Source organism: Rhinatrema bivittatum, chromosome 3 (genome assembly GCF_901001135.1).
Source record: "Rhinatrema bivittatum chromosome 3, aRhiBiv1.1, whole genome shotgun sequence".
Classification (NCBI taxonomy): Eukaryota; Metazoa; Chordata; class Amphibia; order Gymnophiona; family Rhinatrematidae; genus Rhinatrema; species Rhinatrema bivittatum.
In genome coordinates, this window is record NC_042617.1 from 536,951,293 (window position 1) to 536,975,620 (window position 24,328).

The window sequence follows — 24,328 nt, forward strand, 5'->3', positions numbered from 1 at the left end:
CACGATCCCTGGAATGGGGGATAAGCCTGGCAAAGTGTCATCTGGTGTCAGCTCAGTCACTGGAGTACCCGGGAATGCAGTTTTCTTTCTTCAGAGAGAGTAGCGAAGCTGCAGACACAAGTGATTCATCTGTTGCACCTCTAGGTGCTCAGGGTCTGGGATTATTTGCAGGTCTATAGCCCCCATGCTAGTTTTGATACCATGAGCGTTTTCTCATGTGCACCCCCTTCCAGGGCCATTGTTGTTGTTCCTTCCATAGGTCTGAGGAGGAATGGTGAAAATCTTCTCGGACAATACAACAACAGTAGTGTAAATCATTCATCCAGGAAGGACGAAGAGTCATGGAATGGCTCTGGAGGCCCAGGAACAGTTTGTTTGGGCAGAAAAGCATCTGGAGGGAATAGGAGCACTGCTTGTCGCAGGAGTGGATAATGTGTATGCAGATTATCTTACCAGGCAGCAGTTGAACCCGGGGGAAATAGGAGTTGTCCTAAGATGCCTGGAAACTCATTTGTGCCAGGTGGGGAAGCCCCAGCTGGCTCTGATGACATCACACATGGCTACGTTGAGGTGACTCGACTTTTCAGTCACAGAAGGGAGGTTGAGTCCAAGGGGATAGATGCTCGGGTTCTTCCTTGGCCGATGGGGATTCTGCTGTGTTGACTTGGGTATAAGTCAATACTGAGGGACTGCAGGTTGCACTCTCGGTTATGTAGCAGTGCAAGAAAAGGTTTTTTTTATTCTTTGCCTCCATCTGCTGGTAGGGATGCAAAAAGGAAAATTGGTTCTTACCTGCTAATATTCGTTCTTGTAATACCACAGATCAGTCCAGACAAGCGGGTTTTATTCATCCCTACCAGTAGATGGAGGTAGAGAACAAAACTTTGGGCACTGCCACATATACGAGAATGCCACCTGCAGTCCCTCAGTATTAATCAATACCCAAGCCAAGATAAGTAAAAATAAAGAATGAACGAGGCTCCCAACATGGACACCCCATACCAACTAGATAACCATGCAGAAATGCTAAACCTAGAAATTGAAGTCAGAAAATGGCAAATCTGCTTTGCAAATAAATACAACAGTAGACCAAGCAGTCTTTCGGCAGAGATCCTCAGGGCGGGCCTCTGGACTGATGCGGTATTACAGGATCGAAAATTAGCAGGCAGGAACTAATTTTTCTTTCCTGAACATACCCAGATCAGTCAGACAAGTGGGATGTACCAAAGCCCTCTTACACTGGGCGGGAACCCGAAAGACCTGCTCGAAGAACTCTCTCCAAAAGGGGCCGCCTCTGGGGCCCGCACTTCCAAACGGTAATGCTTGGTAAAAAAGTGTGCAATGAAGACCACACCATGGCTCTACAGATCTCTTGGGGAGACACCAGTTGACACTCAGCCCAGGACGTCGCCTGAGCTCAAATTGAATGTGCTCTAAGACCCACAGAAACCGCTCTTCCTTTTGGTACATAAGCTGCAGAGATTGTCTCTTTCAACCGAGACAAACAAGCCTTAAGACGCCTTTTCACCCTTTTTTGCTCCCATGAACAGGACGAACAGATGATCAGAACGACGAAAAGCATTAGTGACTTTCAAGTAACGTAATACCACCCATCTCCCATCTAAAAGGTGAAGCTCTCGTCCCATCGAGGGATCCTGAGCCCAATACGGAAACCCGGGCAACTCCACTGATTGGTTTACATGAAAAACCGACACCACCTTACGGTAGAAACGAAGGTGCCGTATGCAAGGACACTGTATCGGACGATATCCGGAGAAACTGATCACGGCACGAAAGCACCTGCAATTCTGAAGTCCTTCTAGCCGAACAGATAGCTACCAAAAAGACCATCTTCAGAGCCAGGATCTTCAAAGATACCCGGATTCAGAGGCTCGAATGGCTCCTCGCAAAGGACCTGTAACACGAGATTAAGATTCCATTCCGGACAAATATGACACAGAGGTGGATGGAGATGGCAGATGAAATTTAATGTGGACAAATGCAAGGTGTTGCATATAGGGAAAAATAACCCTTGCTGTAGTTACACGATGTTAGGTTCCATATTAGGAGCTACCACCCAGGAAAATGATCTAGGCATCATAATGGATAATACTTTAAAATCGTCGGCTCAGTGTGCTGCAGCAGTCAAAAAAGCAAACAGAATGTTAGGAATTATTAGGAAAGGAATGGTTAATAAAACGGAAAATGTCATAATGCCTCTATATCGCTCCATGGTGAGACCGCACCTGGAATACTGTGTACAATTCTGGTCGCCGCATCTCAAAAAAGATATAGTTGCGATGGAGAAGGTACAGAGAAGGGCAACCAAAATGATAAAGAGGATGGAACAGCTCTCCTATGAGGAAAGCTGAACAGGTTAGGGCTGTTCAGCTTGGAGAAGAGACGGCTGAGGCGGGGATATGATAGAGATCTTTAAGATCATGAGAGGTCTTGATCGAGTAGATGTGAATCGGTTATTTACACTTTTGAATAATAGAAGGACTAGGGGCATTCCATGAAGTTAACAAGTAGCACATTTAAGACTAATCAGAGAAAATTCTTTTTCACTCAACACACAATAAAGCTCTGAAATTTGTTGCCAGAGGATGTGGTTAGTGCAGTTGGGTTCAAAAAAGGTTTGGATAAGTTCTTGGAGGAGAAGTCCATTAACAGCTATTAATCAAATTTACTTAGCGAATAGCCACTGCTATTAATTCCATCAGTAGCATTGGATCTTCTTAGTGTTTGGGTAATTGCCAGGTTCTTGTGGCCTGGTTTTGCCTCTGTTGGAAACAGGATGCTGGGCTTGATGGACCCTTGGTCTGACCCAGCATGGCAATTTCTTATGTTCTTATATTATGTTTGACTCCTCGTAGAAAACACACCACATCCAGAAGGGATGTCAAGGCCTTCCCCTGGACTCTCCCTCTGAGACAACCCAAAGCGGAAACCTGAACCCGAAGGGAACTATGGGCTAATCCTTTGGATAAACCCACCTGTAAAAAAGACAAAATATGGGACACTGACACCTGAAGAGGATCCAATCCCTGTTGTCCACACCAGGTCTCAAACACCTTTCATACCCTGGAATAAGCTAAAGAGGTAGCAGGGCATCTCGCTTGGAGCAGCGTGGTAATAACTGGTTCCGAATACCCCCTCATGCGCAATCGCTTCCTCTCAAAAGCCAGGCCGCGAGACATAAGCGATCCTCCCGATTGGAAAATATAGGACCTTGATGCAAGAGATCCGGTAAATGGGTCAGGCGTAGCAGTCCGTCCACTGCCAGCTGTACCAGATCTGCAAACCACGGATGGCGAGGCCATTCCGGAGCCACCAGAATCACTGACCCCGCGTGGCCCTATACACGCCTGAGTACCTTTGCTATCAGTGGCCACGGAGGAAAGACGTACAGGAGGACTCTGGTCGGCCACGGACATACGAGGGCATCGAGCCCCACCACCTCGGACTCCCTCCGGCGGCTGAAGAACCTTTGTGTCTTGGTATTGAGACTTGTTGCCATGAGATCAAACTGCGGGGTTCCCCACCATTCGCAGAGAAGCTCCCAGGCCCTCTGAGAGAGTTCCCACTCCCCCGGATCCAACTGCTGCCGGCTGAGGTAATCCGCCTGGACGTTGTCAACTCCTGCCACATGGGAGGCGGTGATTCCTTCGAGATGAAGCTCTGCCCACTTGAACAGCAGCTGAGCTTCCTGCGCTACCGTGGGACTCTTGGTTCCCCCCTGGTGGTTGATGTAAGCCACCGTGGTCGAATTGTCAGAGAAAACTCGCACCATCCGATCGCGGACCAAGGGTAGAAACTGCTCCAGAGCTCGGCGCACCGCTCTCGTTTCCAGGCGATTGATGGACCATGTCTGTTCCGACATTGACCAAAGGTCCTGAGCAGATCTGTCCAGACAAACTGCCCCCCCACCATCCCCGAAGACTTGCATCCATGGTGACCACCACTCAATCCAGGTCCTCGAGAGGCATCTCCTTCTCCAGATTGTTCCACGTCATCCACCAGGCCAGACTGGCCCTGGCTGATTTAATCAAAGCCAGGGGCAGGAAATATTGTTGCAACAGAGGATTCCAACGGGATAACAAGGCTCTCTGCAGAGGCCTCAAATGGGCAAACGCCCAGGGCACCAGTTCCAATGTGGACACCATCGAGCCCAGTAATCCCAGACCTTCGGCACCTGTAGACGAAGCAGAAGCGTTATCTGCCCCTGAATATTGTTCACCCTGTCATCTGTAAGAAATACTCTCCTCCGCTGGGTGTCGAAATGGACTCCCAAGTATTCGAGGGAACAGGAGGGGACCAGATGGCTCTTCTGCACATTGATAACCCCAGCCTAGAGATTCCAGGAGCGACCGAATTCGGTCCACAGACCGCACACATTCCTCTAGTGACTTCGCCCGTATCAGCCAATTGTCCAAGTATGGGTGCACCAGCAATCCCTCCTGTCGCAGTGCTGCCGCCACTACCACCATCACCTTTGTAAAGGTCCACGGGGCGGTGGACAGCCCAAAAGGCAGCGCTTGAAACTGATTGTGCTATCCCAGAACCATGAATCTGAGAAACTTCTGGTGCTCCTGACAGATGGGGATATGCAGATAAGCCTCGGTGAGATCCAGAGACGCCAAAAACTTTCCTTCCAGTACCGCCGCAATTATGGTGCGCAATGTCTCCATCCAAAAACGTGGTACCTTCAAACTCTGGTTGACTTTCCTCAGGTCTAGGATAGGTCGGAACGTGCCTTCCTTATTGGGCACCACGAAATAGAAGGAATATCTGCCTTGTCCCTGTTTGGACACTGGCACCGGTACAACAGCCTCCAGACTTAACAACCGCTGAAGCATTTCCTGAACCGCTGCCCGCTTGCTTTGGGAAAGACAACGCGACTCCAGAAAGACCGACCGCAGTGGGTGAGAAAATTCTAAGGCATAGATGTTTTTCACCATGTTCAACACCCACCGGTCGGAAGTGATCTTGGTCCACTCCGTGTAGAACCGGGCCATCCTGTCCCTGATTACCAGTGATGAGGAATGGACCTGCCGGATCTCATTGTGAGGACTTATTGCCACCCGCACCCTGGGTGGATCTGCCTCTAGATGACCTTCCAGCCCCTCAAAAGGACTATTGCCTATGCGAGGACTGTCTTGGGGCCGAGGTCCCCGAGGGTCTCGTCTGACGAAAACTTCTGGACTCCCAAAAGCGAGGCCGAGAAGAGAGAGGTTTCTGGCCAGACTTTCGATCCTCTAGCAGCCTATTGCCCTTTGCCTCTCCCAGCGACTTCATCAGACGATCGAGGTCCTCACCAAACAGCAGTTTCCCCGGAAAGGGCAGATTACAGAGCTGCGATTTTTATGACAGATCCACTGACCAGTTGCGTAGCCACAAGTGTCGTCTGGACGCCACCGCCGACACCATAGCATCCGCGACATAGGCAACCACTGCCTCCAGGCGGGCTGCCTGGACTGTGGAAAGAGTCCCGGAGGCCAATTGCTCCTGTGGCTTCTGGATCCAACACAAACAGGCCCGCTGCATCAATCTTGCAGGCCGAGCCCCAGGACCTCAAAAGTTCGCTTGAGATGCACTTCCAACTTCCGATCCTGAACATCCTTCAGAGCGGAATCTCCAGCCACCGGAATAATGGTCTTCTTAGTGACTGCCGAAACTGCCGCATCCACCTTCGGGACTTTGAGAACTTCCAGATGGTCCTGCAGAAGCGGATAAAGCTTGGACATCGCTCTGCCAACTTGCAGACCTGAGTCTGGGGAATCCCACTCTCGGTTGATCAATTTCTGGATTTCCTTCGGAATTGGGAAAACGCTGGGGGGTCTCCGTAGGCCATCCAGAACCGGATTAACCCTTTCAGCATCTGAATCCTCCAGGGTGAGCTTAATACCCAGCTCCTCCAACACCTGAGGTATAACTGGGCAAAGCTCCTCTCTCTTGAAAAGCCGGGTCACCCTCGGATCATCGCCTTCAGCCTCCGGACCCTCCAAGGTCCCCTGTTCAGTTTTAGAGTCCCCTGGGTCCAGAGGGGGACCGCTAATCGGGTCCCCATCCTGATCGGCCTCCGAGGAGACCTCATCCTCCTGCTTAGACTCGTTGGAATTTTCCGAGTCAGATTCCAATCGTGCTAGCCGTCCCTCGGGAGGCAGAGTTCGCGGGCCCGTGGAACCTTTAGGGGGGACCTTCCCCTGCTTTGCCGAACCCGTCGGGTCGTCTGTGTCACTGCACTTACCTACTTGCCTAGCTAGGAAGGCCTCGTTTAGTAAAAGTACGAATTTGGGTGAACACCCCCCCCCCCCGGGCCCCCGAAAGGCGCTTGGGGCTGCTAGGGCCCGAGACATCCGGACCTTTTTCCCTAGGTCGAACCATGGGAGACAGGAGCGATGGGGACACCCCAGACCCCCGAGGAGAAGCCCCCCCTATCCGGCTCCGCTTTTGCAGCCATAGCCACTCCCTCCTGTGATCCTAGCGCCACTGCCGCGGTCCGCGAATGCCTCTGTGGCTTTGCTTGCCTTTCAGACCTCCCTCCCCCCTCCAGCAATCTCCGTGTAGAGGAGGAGGTCATTCAGGCTGACCGACGGGCTACCAGAGGCCCTGCAGGTCTGTCTGTCATAACAAGCACCAAGAAATAAAGCAAGGCCCGGATCGCGGGGCCTTGCCTGTCATAACAAGCACCAAGAAATAAAGCACGGCCCAGATCGCGAGGGGGAGGGTGCACCACATGGCAGCTGTCAAACCCTGAAGAGGGCGCATTGCCCCAAGAACTTCCTGTTGGCGCAGTGAACAGGCCGCTGCTGCAACTGAAAACCGCACGGCTCAATCGGGAGTACAGCCAGCCCCCACTGGAGTTAATCTGCTCCAACTGGGACCACCCTCCTCCGAATGATCCCCCGATCCGCCCTCTTACTGCCCGGCCTGCACCAGACGATCTCGCCGAGGATTTCAGCCTGCTAGGCTGCACAGCCTGCCACATGCTTCTGCTGTTGCAAAAGCAGACAGCTGCCAGTTACTTTGCTTGTTTGTTTTTTTTAACAACAAAACTTTAAACTTAAAGTCCCAGATACACAGGAAAGCTCAAAATAAAAGTAAGGGTACTTCCCTGCTCCTGGGCTTGTGGAGGGGCTTCGGGCCTACCGAGGTACCCAGACCACTGGCTGTCAGGGGTCCCGGAGTTGCGGGCTGAAGCTGGCCAGGGGCATCCAACCCCTGTTCGCCCGGCTCAACCCGAGGGACGACCCTTCTGCAGGAGCCTGTTACCTCGGGGAGCAATTATCCTTAAAATATCCAATCAGTCAGGACTGTAGGGTTAGCACCTCTACCATCTGCTGGAGGTAGTGAAATACTGAGGGACTGCAGGTAGCACTCTCGTATATGTGGCAGTGCTCAAAGTTTTGTTCTCTACCTCCATCTGCTGGTAGGGATGAATAAAACTCGCTTGTCTGGACTGATCTGGGTATGTTCAGGAACCCCACTTGTCTGGATTGAATGCAAAACCCCACTTGTTTGGATATCTGTGGTATTCCAGGAATGAAAATTAGCAGGTAAGAACCAATTTTCCTATTTGAGTGGACCAGAGAGAGACCTTGGGGTAATAGTATCTGGAGATCTGAAGATGGTGAAGCAATGTGACAAGGCAACTAAAATCAGAAGAATGCTGGGCTGCATACAGAGAAGAATAACCAGCAGGAAAAGGAGGTGATAATGCCCTTGTACAGGTCCTTGGAGAGATCTCACCTGGAGTATTGTGTTCAGTTCTGGAGACTGTGTCTCAAAAAGAAAAGAGACAGGATGGAAGTGGTCCAGAGAAGGGTGACTAAAATGGTGTGGGTTTTGTATCAGAAGACTTAGGAGATGCTGAAGGATCTAAATATATGTAGCCTGGAAGAGAGGAAGTGCAGGGGAGATAGGGTACAGACCTTCCGATACCTGAAAGATTTTAATGATGCACACATTTCGAACCTTTTCAGTCAGAAAGGAAACAACAGAACCAGCAGTCACGAAATGAAACTCCAGGGGTTACAACTCAGAACCAATGTCAGGAAATATTTCTTCATGGAGAGGGTGGTGGATGCTTGGAATGCCCTTCAGGAGGAGGTGGTGAAGAAGAAAACAGTCAACAAATTCAAAGGGGCATGGGATAAACACTGTGGATCCCTAAAGGCTAGAGGACCAAAATGAAGAAGAGGGTGCATGGGAGTAACCTGCACTGAGTGGCAATTACTACAATTTACAGAAGGCATGGGGATTACTACCCTCAATAAATAGTCTTGATGCTTTTGACAACTGCAACATCGCTCCCCGCTTTGACGGTGTGTGTGGGGGGGGAAGGGGGAATTGGATACAGACAACCACCAACATGGGCTCTGAATTTTATGGACTAGGGTACTAACACGCAGACAAAGGAAAAAGCACAAGACAGCTTCTACAGCCAAGTCCCAAAGCAAAGATCACCAAGCAGCATTATCTGAATTATCAAGAAGACAACGGGAAAGCAGAGGACAGCTTCTACAGCCAAGTCCCAGAGCGAAGAACATCAAACATTTTCTGAATTATCAAGATGGCTCCTCACCCAGTAAAAATGTTGCTAACAGTAATTTATAGGTTTGACAGTTGCTTGGTTTTGATTGTAAATATTACTACCCTTATCAAGGCCAGGGGGTAACTGCATGGAGTGGCAATTATTACCCTTGAGAGAAATATTAGGGTATCCTACATAGACTGACAGATACTACCATAAGATGCATGCTGGGCAGACTGGATGGGTTATCTGGTCCTTTTCTGCTGTCATTACTATGCTATTATGAGTGAGAAAAGTGGGATAGTTCCCTGCTCCTGAATCTCTTCCTTGATCTCAGCTTCAAAGAGTGTGATTTGCCCCCTTGGTACCAATGAGCCATCAACAGACAGCTTGTCTCCTTGCTCCTTCAATGCCAATATCTTAGATGCCAACAAGGCATCAGACTCTGCAGGTGAACTGAAGATATTGAGCAGTTGAAATATCTGGAAACTGATGTACTTGGGCGACATATTAGTATGGATGTTATAATTTGAGACATCATAGTTTTGGCCCCAGATACCTATTGCAATCTTTGTGATAGTCTGTTATGGACATCTTGAAGCAGTTGGCCTACTTCTGTGCCATAGTGAGAAAAACTGTTGAAGCAAAATCAAATGAAATGTTTGTGAGATTTAGTGATGATGTTGAAAAAAAGAAAATAAATGTAAAAGTGTCAAGAAACCTTAACTAGTGAATTTTAACAGGATGAATGAGGAGGTCTGCAGAACAAAAAGCCATTCAGCACAAAAACCTGCCACAACAATAGTGAAAAAATAGCATAAAGAAAACACAAGAAAGATACTTGCACGTCCAGTCACATGAGCAGATGATAATAAAAAGACAGAGGAACTTCAAGCAGTGGTGGCAAATGCAAAAAAAAAAAAGCTTCACAGACTTTCTAGGCTCTGAGAATGCTTTTTTCCCATGTTGGTACCACTTTGGGTAGTTGATCATCTTGCTGGTTGACGGACAGAGAGATGTCTCTGCCCTCCACTAGACTTGAAGCAACATACTTTTGTATGCATCAGCAATCCCCAAACATCTCCTCCTAGAGATATGGAAAACCCTTCATATTACATTGGTTTCTGTTTAATTTATTTAGTTTTATTAATATTGATTTGTGTAGTGATTTTATTGTCTATTTATAACAAGTCACCTTATGCAGGATGCCATATAGGGGTAATTCTGTAACATCCTGCATAAGTTAGCCTGCAAATACATACCAAAGTTACTCCAATTTTCAAAGCAGATTTATTCAAGTAAGTCCGCTGTGAAAATTATCCTACCAAATTTACCTGCACACAATTACACTTGCTATGATATGTGAGGAAACTTACAAATTTAATTTTAAAAATCCCAAAATATGTGCATAAGTTCAAACCCCTCCCCAATTCCACCCCTGGGAATGCCTCCTCTCAGCCAGAGTAAAATTATCCATAAACAGGACATATATGCATAGGTTAACTTGCAAATCAGGTAGGCAGTTTTGTAAAAGATGAATTTCTATGGGTTAAACACTTTTACTTGCACGAATGCCTTTGGAAGTTACTCTCATAAAAGCTAAAGTTGTTATTGTTAACAACAAAACTAAACATCAAACAGTTTTGTTGCTATAGCTTTTCAAACAGCTGTGCACACTGTTTTGTAACACACATTACAATTAGAAAAAGAAGGAGAGATTCATTTCAGTAGGCACTTGGTTACCCATTTTAGGAAACTTGTTCAAGAGAAGCTCCATTTGTTGACAGAAATATACGCACCTGAAAAAGGCTGTCCAGTGCACTTCTCACATATTGGGGCCGATGTAATAAGACCCACGGCAAAACAGGCGCTCGTTATGTGCGCTGGTTTTGATCACCGCGTGTGGCTAAAGCTGCTACTTCCGTGCGATGTAAAAAAAAAAAAATTATGCAAATGATTTGCGAGCAGAAATCCGTGCACGTATGGAAAAATGCGTGTACCTAAATGTGGTACAGGGCCTATGTAATATGTGACCGCATCCGCGCTCAAAACTCGCACCGATAATCCATGCATAAAAGCGAGTGAGCAAGCGAATGGGTCTCCCTATTAAGTGAAAGTATGATCCTGGAAAGTATTTTTAATAATTTCAGTAACTGTGCTGCAGAAAACATGGCAAATATTTTCATGGGTGATAATTCACAACAACCTTGCTGTTCTTCTGGCCGTGTATTTGTCTGCCCAAGGAAGCACCTACCTCAGATGCCATGAAAAGCGCTTTGCTAAGATGGCCACTCTGAAAACGAGGTAAGCGTTCAGTAAGGCGCTTATCAGGCCGCTCGTGCTCTTCTGATAGTGGCAGACAAATCTGCACGATTGGGCGCCCAGAAAGGTGCCTAGCTTACCTTGCCGTTTGGGCGCTGAGCTAGGTGCTTAGTTGCTCACAAATCTGCACGATAGGGCGCCCAGAAAGGCACCTAGCTAATCTTGCCATTTGGGTGCTAAGCTAGGCGCTTATCAGGTTGCTCATGCACTGTTCATGGCAGAAAAATCTATATGATCAGGCGCCCAGAAAGATGCTTAGCTAATCTTGCTGCTCAGGTGCTTTTCTGGCTGTGTATCTGGCTGCTCAGGCACTGAGCTAGATACTCAGCTCAGCGCCTAGGGAAAGCAGAGTTGCTTACCTGTAACAGGTGTTCTCACAGGACAGCAGAATGTTAGTCCTCACATATGGGTGACATCATTAGAATGGAGCCCAATCACGGAAATATTTTGTCAAAGTTTCTAGAACTTTGACTGGCTCCTACTGGGCATGCCCAGCATGGCACTAACCCTGCATCCAGCAGGGGTCCCCCTTCAGTCTCGTGTATAGCAAGAAGTACGTGTGAAAAATAAAATAAATCGCAAGCGAGCCCAACTCCGCGGGGTGGCGGGAGGGTTTCGTGAGGACTAACATCCTGCTGTCCTGTGAGAACACCTATTACAGATAAGCAACTCTGCTTTCTCACAGGACAAGCAGGATGGTAGTCCTCACATATGGGTGAGTAGCAAGCTGAGGATGCCCAAGCAATGCACCAACTGCACCCAAAGACGTGCAACAGGCACAACAACAGGGGTGGATATGGGTAGGAGGGCATCCTGAAAACCTTAAACGTGTCGCTGGTAGGATGTTTGGTAGTTAAGCTGAGAATAAGTTGCGTAGAATAGACTGGCCAAAAATGGAATCTTGCTTGCCAGCCTTATCCAAGCAATAATGGGCTGCGAAGGTATGGAGAGATCTCCAGGTCGCAGCCTTACAAATATCAATAAGTAGCACCGAACGAAGTGTGCCACTGAGGTTGCCATGGCCCTAATAGAGTGTGCTTTCACACGGTCTTGTAGCGGAATGCCTGCTTGCTGGTAGCAAAAGGAGATACAGTCCGCCAACCAGGAGGAAAGGGTCTGTTTTCCCACTGGATTTCCCAATTTGATGTTATCAAAAGAAACAAATAATTGAGTGGGCTTCCTGTAGGCTGATGTGCGCTCCAGATAAAACGCTAGGGCACATTTGCAGTCCAGGGAATGTAGAGCCTGTTCCCCTGGGTTTGAATGGGGCCTTGGAAAGAAAGTAGGTAAGATGATGATTGATTAAGATGAAATTCCGACACTATCTTTGTTAAAAACTTAGGGTGTGTACGGAGGACCACTCTGTCATGCAGAATTTTAGTGTAAGGCGGATAGGTGACTAATGCCTGTAACTCACTAACTCTGCGAGCGGATGTTATAGCGAGAAGAAAAATTACTTTCCAGGTGAGATAGTGGAGATCGCAGGAGTGGAGAGGCTCAAACGGAAGTTTCATGAGCTGCCCTAAGACCACGTTAAGGTCCCAAGCAGGGGCCGAAGGGCGTAATGGAGGTTTCAGGTGGAGCAAACCTCTCATGAAGCGTGTGACTAAGGGCTGTGTTGAAATAGAGACATCTCCCACGCCATTGTGGAAAGCGGCTACCGCACTGACATGCACTCTTATAGAGGAAGTTTTCAGGCCTGATTCTGACAGATGCCAGAGATAGTCCAGAAACGTCGCAGTGGAACAAGTGAAGGGGTCTATAGACATGGACGTGCACCAGACCTTAAACCTTTTCCACTCTCATGGCGAGGCTTGCCATTGGAGTGACATGTACAGAGGATACCATGTGACCCAGCAAAATGAGGAAATGACGAGCTGTCGTGTAATCTCGATCCTGGAGGCATTGAGCTAGGGACATGAGAGCACGAGCTCGATCCTGAGGGAGGAATGCTTTCGTCTGCACGGTGTCCAGGTCGGATCCTATGAAGGATAGGATTTGAGATGGAACTAAGCTGGACTTGGGATAGTTGATCAGAATCCCGAGAGACAGCAATGTATGGAGAGTTAGACATAAGGAGGCTAGTACGTCCTTTTGAGTTGGAGCCCTTATCAGCCAATCGTCGAGATAAGGGTAGACATGGACGCCTTGACACCTCAGGTAGGCCGCGACCACTACAAGGCACTTGGTAAAGACTGTAGGTGCGGATACTAGGCCGAAGGGCAGTATCCGGTACTGGAAGTGCCGGGGGCTGACTAGGAATCGAAGGAATTTGCAGTGAGACGGAGTGATCAAGATGTGTGTGTACGTGTCCTGAAGATCCAGAGAGCAAAGCCAATCTCCTCTTTGCCGACGAGGAAGAAGAGAGCCCAAGGTTACCATCCTGAACTTTTCCTTCTGTAGTTACTTGTTTAAGGCACACAGGTCCAGGATTGGACGAATGAGGAAATACTGGGAATAGAACCGCTGCCCCTGCTGGGAGAGGGGTACTGGTTCTATTGTCAGAGATCTCAGGAGGGTTGAAACCTCCTTCTCCATAAAAGAGGAGTGGTCAGATGATCCCCACGTCGGCCGAGGTGGGGAGTCTGTTGGTAGAGACAGGAAGTTGAGGTGGTAACCTTGAGTCAGTACAGCAAGTACCCACTGATCTGAAGTGATCGTGTGCCATATGTTGGTGAACCGACCGCCAACGGGTATGGACGATAGAGGAAGTTGGCTTATGCTCTCCAGCGAGAAGTCAAAATCCAGCAGCTGGACCCGGTGGAGGAGCTGGCTGAGTTTTCTGAGGTCTGGATTATCTGGCCTGACCTTTCTGGTAAGGTCTGGAGGGCGACCTCAAGTAGCAGGAGGATATCTCTGTGGCTTGAAGGACGGCCGCTTAGAATCTCTTCGGAATGTCCTTTTAGAGGTGGACGGAAAATCAGAAGGCACTGACGAAAGCTGGCGTAGCGTCTCATGGTGGTCTTTGAGCTGTGCTACAGTCTCCTGGATTTTGTCCCCGAAGAGATTATCTCCAGCGCAGGGCAGGTCAGCCAACCAGTCCTGTACTTCTGGTCTTAAGACAGAGGACTTCAGCCAGGCCCATCTTTGTGCACTAATCCCCGCTGTGGACACCCTAGAAGCAATGTCAAAAATGTCATAGGCAGCACAGATCTCATGCTTGCCAGCATCTAGACCCTTCTGAGCCAGTGTATTGAGTTGATCCTGAAGCTGGTCGGGTAAAACCTCAGAAAATTCCTGGATCTTTTTAAACAGGTCCCTGTTATACTGGGTTATGTATAACTGGTAGGAAGCAATGCGAGAAATAAGCATTGAGCCATGGAAAACATGATGGCCAAATGCATCCAGGGACTTCTGTTCTTTCCCTGGAGGTATAGAAGAATGAGACTTAGAATGTCTTGCCTTTTTCTGGGCTGACTCTGCAACCACAGAATGGTGATCCACCTGTGGTTTTTGGAAACCAGGGGCTGTCTGTACCAGGTAGGTGGCATCTGTTTTTCAATTCACCGGTGGTACAGAGCCTAGATGCTCTCAATTCCTCTTCAGCAAGTCCAGGAGGACTTCACGAACAGGTATGGACATGATCTCCTTGGGTGCATTTACGAATTGGGGCACTTCCAGCATCTTGTGTCTGGAGTCCTCTTCTATCTGAAGTTGGAATGGTATGGCTTCAGACATTTCCTTTATAAAACTAATAAAGGACAGGTCCTCTGGAGGAGAATGTCTTCTCTCCTCAGGGTGAGATGGCTCTGAAGGTAGATCATCAGAATCCTGGGAATAATCATCGGTCCAAGGATCGTAAGGCTGATCACCAGCTCCCATAGGTCTCCAGAGGGAAGTAATTGTGCTATTCCTAAGGATCAGGCCTAGGCACTGATGGCATTGGAGGAGGCACCGACGAGATTGATGGTGGCACCAATGGCATTGATGGAGGCACCGATTGAGGACGATGTGGTATTGATAGTATCGGTGACATCGATGGGCGAGTCGGTGGCAAGATCCCAGACGGCCCGGGCATAGGTTCCGGCCTCGGTGTTTCCTCATTGTCCGATGACAAAGGAATCGGGGTGGAAGGCGTTGGACATACCGGTATCCTCGGTTCCACCAGTGGAAGGGCACCGATCAACGCATCCAACCTGCCGAGTAGTGGTGCGAGCGCCGTGGGAATCGGGTCGGTGACTGGTGCTGGCATTGGTGCCGGTGTAGATGGAGGCTGCAAGCCCTGTAGTGCCTTTCTGATGGCCCATTGGATCATCCGATTAAATTCCTCGCGGAAGCCTGGGGCGTGGAACCCCAGCTCTGGAGTAGGAGGCAGCACTGGCGTAGCCGGAGGGTCCACCGGTGAAAGTGGAGTCGCAGCTTCCGGCACCAATGAAGATAGGGAACGCCTCGGTGACCCAGTTGCAGAGGAGGATGGGGCCTTCTCTGGACGGGATTTCTTTGTCGGTGGCTCTGTCGATGCCGAGGGCTTGCCTAGATCAGCGGACTGAGCCTTCCGATGACGGTGTCGATGCTTTTCACGATGTTCTCCTCGTTCCTTCTCCGGAGCTGAAGAGGAAGAAGTCAATACCTTCGGAGTAGTTGGCGCTGGGTGGACAGCACCGGTGTCCTGCTGCTGGCGAGAGGTCGATGGCATCGGCTCAGACGATGTCGAAGCTCCATCTTCTCTGAGCGGGCCTTACAGCCCTTTGATGTCATTTGGGCAAGTTTGGTGCAAGTTAAAACGTCCTGGTCTGACTCCAAATACAACACACAGTCTCTATGCGGGTCTGTAATGGACATTTTCCGAGGACAATCGGGGCACCGACAAAAACCTGACGCCATGGCTTCGACAAAAATTTAGCTGAGGTGCAGTTGATGGCCGGTAGGTCCCAAAGGGAAAACTCAACGGGAATCGACCGCAAATGAGGGTAAACCTTATCTTACGACTGTGGACTACGGAATTGATAGGGGGACCCCTATGGGGTAGAATTTTTTTGAAATTTTGGAAATAAGTTCCGTGAGGAAAATTCCTGTCAGGAATCTCTAGAGAGCTCCTTAACCCGCGTGGCTACTGCTGCGTGGAAAAAAAGAGACTGAAGGGGGACTCCTGCTGGATGCAGAGTTAGTACCATGCTGGGCATGCCCAGTAGGTGCCAGTCAAAGTTCTAGAAACTTTGACAAAAGTGTTCCATGATTGGGCTCCATCCTGATGATGTCACCCATATGTGAGGACTACCATCCTGCTTGTCCTGTGAGAAGCACCTACCTAAGCTGGCCGTTCTGACCCCCAAAAAAGCACCTAGCTAAGCTGGCCATTCGGACACCGAGATATGCACTCAGCAAGATGGTTTTCAGGATGCTCAGCCACCGACATAGCGCCCCCCCCCCCCCCCCCGAGTCGGTGCTGACTCTTAACTTGTGCCCTGACCTTGGTGGTAAAAAACCCGCACTAGCATTAGTGTGGCTCCCTGCATTGCCTATGATTAGCTAATCACCTCCATTGCATGTAGTTACCATGCATTTGCGCAGGAAAAACCATGGGTCTGTAAGTGCGTCTTTACACACTTTTTTCCTGTGCACAAAACCTTTACATCTCCGTATACAGCTTTGCGCGGGAAAACAAGCATACATACAAGTATACATCCGCGCATAAAGTTGCAGCAGCTTCAGCGCACCTTATTACATTGGCCCCATTATGATTTACAAAGTATCTTAGGTTACACCTGTGGCACGAGTTATACTTCTCACAAATACCTCTCCTTGAAATGGCTTAGCAGGGCTTACCTAGCTCCTTTCTTTGTCACCTCACTTTCATATTCTTCCTGTAGTTGTTCCAGTTTCCCTGGAATGTATTCCTTGCAAATTCGGATGGCATCACTCCACATTCCAGCTTCCTGCATGTTCCAAAAAACTAAATATCTCAGTTCAAATATTAGGATTTCTTTGATAATTCCCCTTAGATCCAAGTCTAAACTGGCTCCAAGATTTTCCTGACCATATATCAGGTAACAAAAATCCAGGTACCATAGTAACTGTTGGCAGATAAAGCCCAAAACAGTCCATCTAGTCTGCCCAGCAAGATGTTTGGGGATTTAAATGTGTATGTAGTAATCTATCCTTCAAACCAATCCCAGCAGATCACTTAATGAAAGAAAGGGGTTTCCCTCTTCCTCCTCACACCCTTGCTCCACCATGGTTGTTTCTTCATTTCCTCAGTGCATTTCTTCCCCAGTTGCCCTTCTCATGATAATTCAATCCCTTCCCCTACTGTTCCAGGTAGCTTTAAATGTGGGAGTTCACATTGTTACTAGCATATATTTATCTTAATTTATACAGTATTCTTTAAAAGTAAAGCAAATGTTGCTTACCTGTAACAGGTGTTCTCACAGGACAAGCAGGATGGTAGTCCTCACACATGGGTGACATCACAGGATGGAGCACTGTACCGAAAATTTTTCTGTCAAAGTTTCTACAAAGCTTTGATTGACACTGACACACTGAGTGCACAGAGCAGGCTCAGCCTGCAATTATCCCTGTGAGCCACAGGTGTCTCCCTCAGTCTTCTTTTTTCCACCCTGCAGTAAGCATAGCGGTTAGGAGCTCTGTGAGAAATTCTAACACTTTTTCCTCAAGGAAAGACTTAAACTTTTACTTCACAAACACTTTTCCCTGCACGGGTCTCCCTCCGCGTATGTTTATTCGACGCTCGGTGAGTACTATGCCCTGTTTTTTCGGTTGGTTCTTGTTACCTTTCTGGCCTACCAACTGACTGCGGCCTTCCCTCTCCCTATTATTTCAGTTAGCTACACATAGCCTGCGAGTGTCCCTCTGTGACACTCTGCCTGGTTATTAGCACTAGTGGGACAGGGACTTCCACGGTTTCCGTTGCCGCCAGGGGCCCTGTAGATTCAGGTCCTTTGATTTCCTCGGTACCCTTGCGCAGTCGATGCCCCATCGCTACCCCCTTCAGACCGTCCTGGATTCTTAGACGCCATCGGTACCCCTCCCACCGCGGTACCCTGATGCCATCCTCCCTGCGTCGTTTCTATCAGTGCCGTCCATGTTTTTCATCCATGGCACTGATTTTTCCTTGGGCTCTATCGGTGGCATCATTGCCCGGTTGGATGCCATCGATGTACACCTTATCTCGTCGGTGCCATCCATGCCAGGGTCGATGCCACCGTCGCCCGGGGCACTTCCATCAATGCCGGGGTCATTCCATCGATGCCATCCTTTATTTTATGGATGCCATCGATGCCCAGGGCCTTTCCATCAGTGGCCATCGTTGCCCATGTCCGTGGCATCGATGCCCACCGGTGCCCACATCAGTGGCATCAATGCCTGTGTCTGTGGCATCAATGCCTGTGTCCGTGGCATCGGTGCCCGCATCGAATCCATTGGTGCCTGCGCCCATGGCGTCGGTGCCCACGTCCGTGGTGTCAATGCCCACGTTCATGGCATCAATGCTATGGACGGCATTGCCGCCCAATTCGATCCAATTGATACTGTCTACGCCCATGGCCATGCCACCGATGCCCTCGGCACCCGCCTCCATACATCGATGCCCTAGATGCCCACTTCCTTTCCATCGGTGTCTTCGACGTTCCTATTGATGCGATCATCAACTCCGTCGATGCCGGTATCATTTTTCTGATACCAACGATGTTTTTCTCGATTATTCGATGTCATATCATTCCCATAGATACCTACGCCGATGCCGTCAGTGCTCCGTCACTGTCAACATTACTCTGGCCGAGTCATCAACATTTTTTCATATATATTTTTGACGATACCCTTGAGGCTGCTTCGGCCGCCATCGACACCGTCAACACCGACATAGCACCGCTATGTAATGCCCTCACCTAAACACAGTGCTCCATGCTTTGAGTTCTTATTAAAGCCCCGTTTTAGCCTAAGACACTACATAGTGCCAGGAGCAGTGCAGGCATGCTGACAGTCCGTCATCAGTCGCCATCCACGACAACAAGGGCATCCATCTCGGCGCTGGGGAAAGACCGGGCCGAGCACTGTGGCATGTATCATCACCGACATGGTGACTGTCCGCCACCGAAGCCATCCAGCACATCGGTGCTATCCTTCTCGATGCTGGACAATGCTCAGGCCGAGCAACATCACCACTGTCATCGGCACTGTTCCGCACAGTTTTGGCAGTCCTTGGTGCTCCAGAAACACCGGAACGAGTTCTGAAGAATTCTGCACTGGTGTCACGAGACATTGAGCCGCTGCGATGAGGATCGGGTTCATGAGCTCGTTAATCGGCTCCCCTGTTCCCGAGGCGTGCCCCACCGTCATCGGTGCGGGATTGTGGCCCTCCGCTAATTACGGTGTAAGCGCCAGCCACGCCCAGCCTGTCTCCTCTATACCTGCACCACCATACCAGGCATCAGAGTTGAGACGGACGTTACGTCCACAGGCTACCCCTCGAGGACTCCTGAAATCGACGGAGCCAGCAATCTTCACCGGCTCGTCCTTCGGCGATCCACATCGGATGGTAAGTACCTGCTTCTGCAGCATTCCCATTGAGATGTGTTCTCTAATTCGGGCCACATAGTTCGAAAAGTTCTAGGTCATGAACCTTCCAAGAACCGTATAAGTGTCACATATTGCTATGCCAGTTATGTCAGCCACAATACCAGGACAGCCTCTCTGTGATTTCTTTGGGATTGCATCAGGGCTTACTCCCTTTTTCAGCAACGAGGCTCTGTACTGATTAATGCTCTGGCTTCTGGTTCCTGCTTCAGAACCAAAGTTCCAAGTGCAATCACTGATCTGCTACACATGAAATCCAGCAAATGCTGCCTCAAGTGCAAGTCCACCTCGAAGCCTGACGACAGGTCTCGATGTCTCCTTGTACAGCACACAGAAATGCGGGTAAGACTTTACCGCTCACACTCCCGTGGGAGGTTACATGATATCCAGATTACATCAGCCCTTCCAGTTGGACACCTGGCCGGATATCAGAGCAGCTACCCCACCTTGTACCAAGGTTCCCGGTACACTCCCCCAGACGCTACAAAGCGCAGAGTGGGGTGGGGGGGGGGGAGTTTTAATTACACTATTTTTTCTTTCAACAGAAAATAGTTACTCTCCGCCCATCCTGGACCTCAGAAATACCAACTTTCTTCTGCTTCATGGTGAGTCAACAATATTACAATCCCAAGCTCTGTCGGTTACACCAGCTTCGGCAACTGGGGTATTCATTGAATCACTATTGTTGAATACTGCTTCTCTGTGGAGTGCAACATCATTCACGTTTTTCCTTGCATGGACAGCTGTATAACCACAGTCAGTCAACGCATGGAGCTCTAACTTCTTCAGGACTCACTATACATTTACTAACTGGGATTACTGTCACTGCCATAAATCCCTTGTACACTTTTGGACACCACAGTCACAATAACCTTCCTGTCCAGTATATGCGCAGACATTCTAATAAATTCTGCATGCATTTTTCCATAATCTCAGCCCCTCAATTCTTCATTGTCGGGCTATGGGGTTTTTTCACTATGTACTTTCCTCATAGATCCCAAACTGCTATGGGTTAGATTCAGTGAAATTCCATTATCAGTGGGTCCAAGCTGTTCAACTGCTTTCGTCCCTCATCTATATTGCAGATCTAGAACCAAAACCTAGTCTGATCCCGCTCATGCTCGCATTTCCTCAGGGTTGTAAGTTTGACCTAAAATCTTCTCAACCCAATATGCGTCTATTCCGCTCCAGGCGCAGTTTCACATAAACGTCCTAGAGCTTGTAGCCATGAGTTATACCCTTATGCCTTCCAATACTGCCCCTCAAAAAATCTTTGTGTATACAGACAGCATAGGGACAATGTGCTTTCCACCACACAAGCACACACAACATCTTAGCTGCTCTGCAAGGAAGCTGCGCAGCTCTACCCTTGGCCCTTGCTCACTCTATGCATCTTCGGGCCACTTCTCTAAGAAATTTACCGAACGCACTAACAGAGCTTCTCCATGTAGGTTCCATCCTCTCAAATGGTCTCGAGCTACATGTGTGGCGAGAAAAATCTTCTAGCGCTGAGGTCAACCGAACTTGCCCTCTGCGTCTGAATCGAACCATACGGTGCACAGATTCTACTCTCTACACATGTTTCCAATGAGTTCCCATAGACGCCTTTCTTCCATCAAGGGCCTCTTAAATGTGTCTCTTCCGCTGCCTTTCATAGCCAGCACTCTTCTAATGCTGAACAGGGACAGGGTTCACTGTTCCTCACACCCACGTCCTGCCCGAGACCAGTATGCTTCCCATGCTTCTCAATCTATCACACCAGTAACCAATTCACCTTCTCACCAGTCAGTCACAAATCGTAGACTTACTAATGTTCTCAGGTACTGGTAGCGTCACAAAACCTTCCACACATAAATCCTACCATTCCAAATGGCATGATTTATCACATGACGCATACAAAAGGGCAGTACCCTTTTTTCTTTTTTCTACACCATTCTTTCTCTTGCTCCCTCGGATTCTGCTCCCCAGACATCCTCCACATAGGTACACCTCTGTTACAATCAGTGTATCGTTTGGGAGTTGGGATACCCGATTTACGATAAACTCCTTCTGAGTCAGCTTACCATGGATTATCCACTGATCAAGTCGCCTCTATTTTCAATAGTCACGGAACGGAACCTATATCTTATCCTTATAAAAGTTTCATACGTTCTCCGTTCCAGCCTTTCCATTGCTCTCTTTTCAGTTTGACGTGGGAAATTTTTTCCCTCATAAATGTCATTTCTGCCAACAGGGTCAGTGAGTTACACACCTTGTTACATACTCATCCGACCCTGCGTTCCTCCGTGATCGAGTGGTTTTTACGTATTCAACTTCCTATCTTTCTTAAGGTAGACGTTGCATCTCACCTTATATACTCTGCCCATTTTTCCCAACACCTCTCTTACCAGAGAGAGAGGGTTTTTTCCACTTCTTGCACAGTAATAGTGCACTTGCATTCTATCTAGATCGCACTACACTCCATAGGAATTCCACCTAACTCTTTCCTTCTGTGGCAAGAGTCAAGCTGCAAGTTCCTGTGGGCAAACAGACCTATTCCTCCTAAATGACGGTCTGTATCTATTTTTCCTACCAACAAGCAGGCATTTCACTACAACACTGTGTGTAACCACACTCTGTTGCGTCCGTCCTGGCCTTCATAGCTTCCCCTCGGCCGCTGCTGCTTGTACATATTTATCAGGCTGCAACCTGGAGTTCTTTCCATACCTTCGCAGCCCATTATTGCTTAGATAAGACTAGCTGGCATACTCCATGTTTGGTCAGTCCGTCTACTCTTATTCTTTTCGGTTTCACTACCCAACATCCTTCCACCAACCCGTTAAGGGTTTCAGGATGCCCTCCGATCCAAATTCCACCCCCGTCATTGCACTTTTCGTGCATCTTGGGTGCATTTGGTGCACTCTCGGGCATCCTCAGCTTGGTACTCACCCATATGTGAGGACTACCATCCTGCTTGTCCTATGAGAAAGCAAGTGTTGCTTACCTGTAACAGGTGTTCTCACAGGACAGCAGGATGTTAGTCCTCACGAAACCCATCCGCCACCCTGCGGAGTTGGGTCTGTATACGTTTTTACGTTTATTTTAGTTTCGCTTGCGCTTTTAGCTATAAGACGAGACTGAGGGAGACACCTGTGGCTCACAGGGATAATTGCAGGCTGAGCATGCTCAGTGCACTCAGTGTGCCAGTGTCAGTCAAAGCTTTGTAGAAACTTTGACAGAAAAGTTTTCCGTTCAGAGCTCCATCCTGTGATGTCACCCATATGTGAGGACTAATATCCTGTTGTCCTGTGAGAAAGCAAGTGTTGCTTACCTGTAACAGGTTTTCTCACAGGACAGCAAGATGTTAGTCCTCACATATGGGTGACATCACAGGATGGAGTGCAATCACGGAACACTTTTGTCAAAGTTTCTAGAACTTTGACTGGCACCTACTGGGCATGCCCAGCATGGCACTAAATCTGCAGCCAGCAGGGGTCCCTCTTCAGTTTTGTTAAAACTACAGGAAGTGTCGAAAAATAAAATAAGCAAACGCAACGAACCCAACACCGCAGGGCGGCGGGCGGGTTTCGTGAGGACTAACATCCTGCTGTCCTGTGAGAACACCTGTTACAGGTAAGCAACATTTGCTTTCTCACAGGACAAGCAGGATGGTAGTCCTCACATATGGGTGAGTACCGAGCTGAGGATGTCCGAGAAATGCACCAAATGTACCTAAGATAGAAACATAGAAACATAGAAATGACGGCAGAAGAAGACCAAACGGCCCATCCAGTCTGCCCAGCAAGCTTCACATTTTTTCTTCATAATTATCTGTTTCTCTTAGCTCTTTGGTTCTATTTCCCTTCCACCCCCACCATTAATGTAGAGAGCAGTGATGGAGCTGCAACCAAGTGAAATATCAAGCTTGATTAGTTATGGGTAGTAGGGGAAGTAACCGCCGCAATAAGCAAGCTACACCCATGCTTATTTGTTTTACCCAGACTGTGTTATTCAGCCCTTATTGGTTGTTTTTCTACTCCCCTGCCGTTGAAGCAGGGAGCTATGCTGGATATGCGTGAAGTATCAGTTTTTCTTCTCCCCTGCCGTTGAAGCAGAGAGCTATGCTGGATATGCGTGAAGTATCAGTTTTTCTTCTCCCCTGCCGTTGAAGCAGGATATGCATTGAAAGTGAAGTATCAGGCTTATTTGGTTTGGGGTAGTAACCGCCGTAACAAGCCAGCTACTCCCCGCTTTGTGAGTGCGAATCCTTTTTTCTCCTCCCCTGCCGTTGAAGCAGAGAGCTATGCTGGATATGCGTGAAGTATCAGTTTTTCTTCTCCCCTGCCGTTGAAGCAGAGAGCTATGCTGGATATGCGTGAAGTATCAGTTTTTCTTCTCCCCTGCCGTTGAAGCAGAGAGCTATGCTGGATATGCATTGAAAGTGAAGTATCAGGCTTATTTGGTTTGGGGTAGTAACCGCCGTAACAAGCCAGCTACTCCCCACTTTGTGAGTGTGAATCCTTTTTTCCACATTTCCTCTTGCTGTTGTAGCTTAGAGCGATGTTGGAGTCACAGTAACCATGTGTATGTTTATTGAATAAGGGTATTGTCTCCAGGCAGTAGCCGTCATTCTGGCTAGCCATCCACTCTTTATTGACGGCCTCTTGATTTTATGGATCCACAGTGTTTATCCCACGCCCCTTTGAAGTCCTTCACAGTTCTGGTCTTCACCACTTCCTTCGGAAGGGCATTCCAGGCATCCACCACCCTCTCCGTGAAGAAATACTTCCTGACATTGGTTCTGAATCTTCCTCCCTGGAGCTTCAAATCGTGACCCCTGGTTCTGCTGATTTTTTTCCTATGGAAAAGGTTTGTCGTTGTCTTTGGATCATTAAAACCTTTCAAGTATCTGAAAGTCTGTATCATATCACCTCTGCTCCTCCTTTCCTCCAGGGTGTA

The 24,328-nt window shown here is 48.5% G+C and overlaps 1 protein-coding gene across 1 annotated transcript in view; it reads right to left on the reverse strand.

Moving 5' to 3' along the window:
* IFT172 (intraflagellar transport 172) overlaps positions 1-24,328 on the reverse strand; it is a 649,332-nt gene that overhangs the window by 171,063 nt on the left and 453,941 nt on the right. The window contains exon 34 of the mRNA XM_029596359.1: positions 16,625-16,734. Coding sequence (XP_029452219.1) covers positions 16,625-16,734 — 110 coding nt within the window. The remainder of the gene's footprint in view (positions 1-16,624; positions 16,735-24,328) is intronic.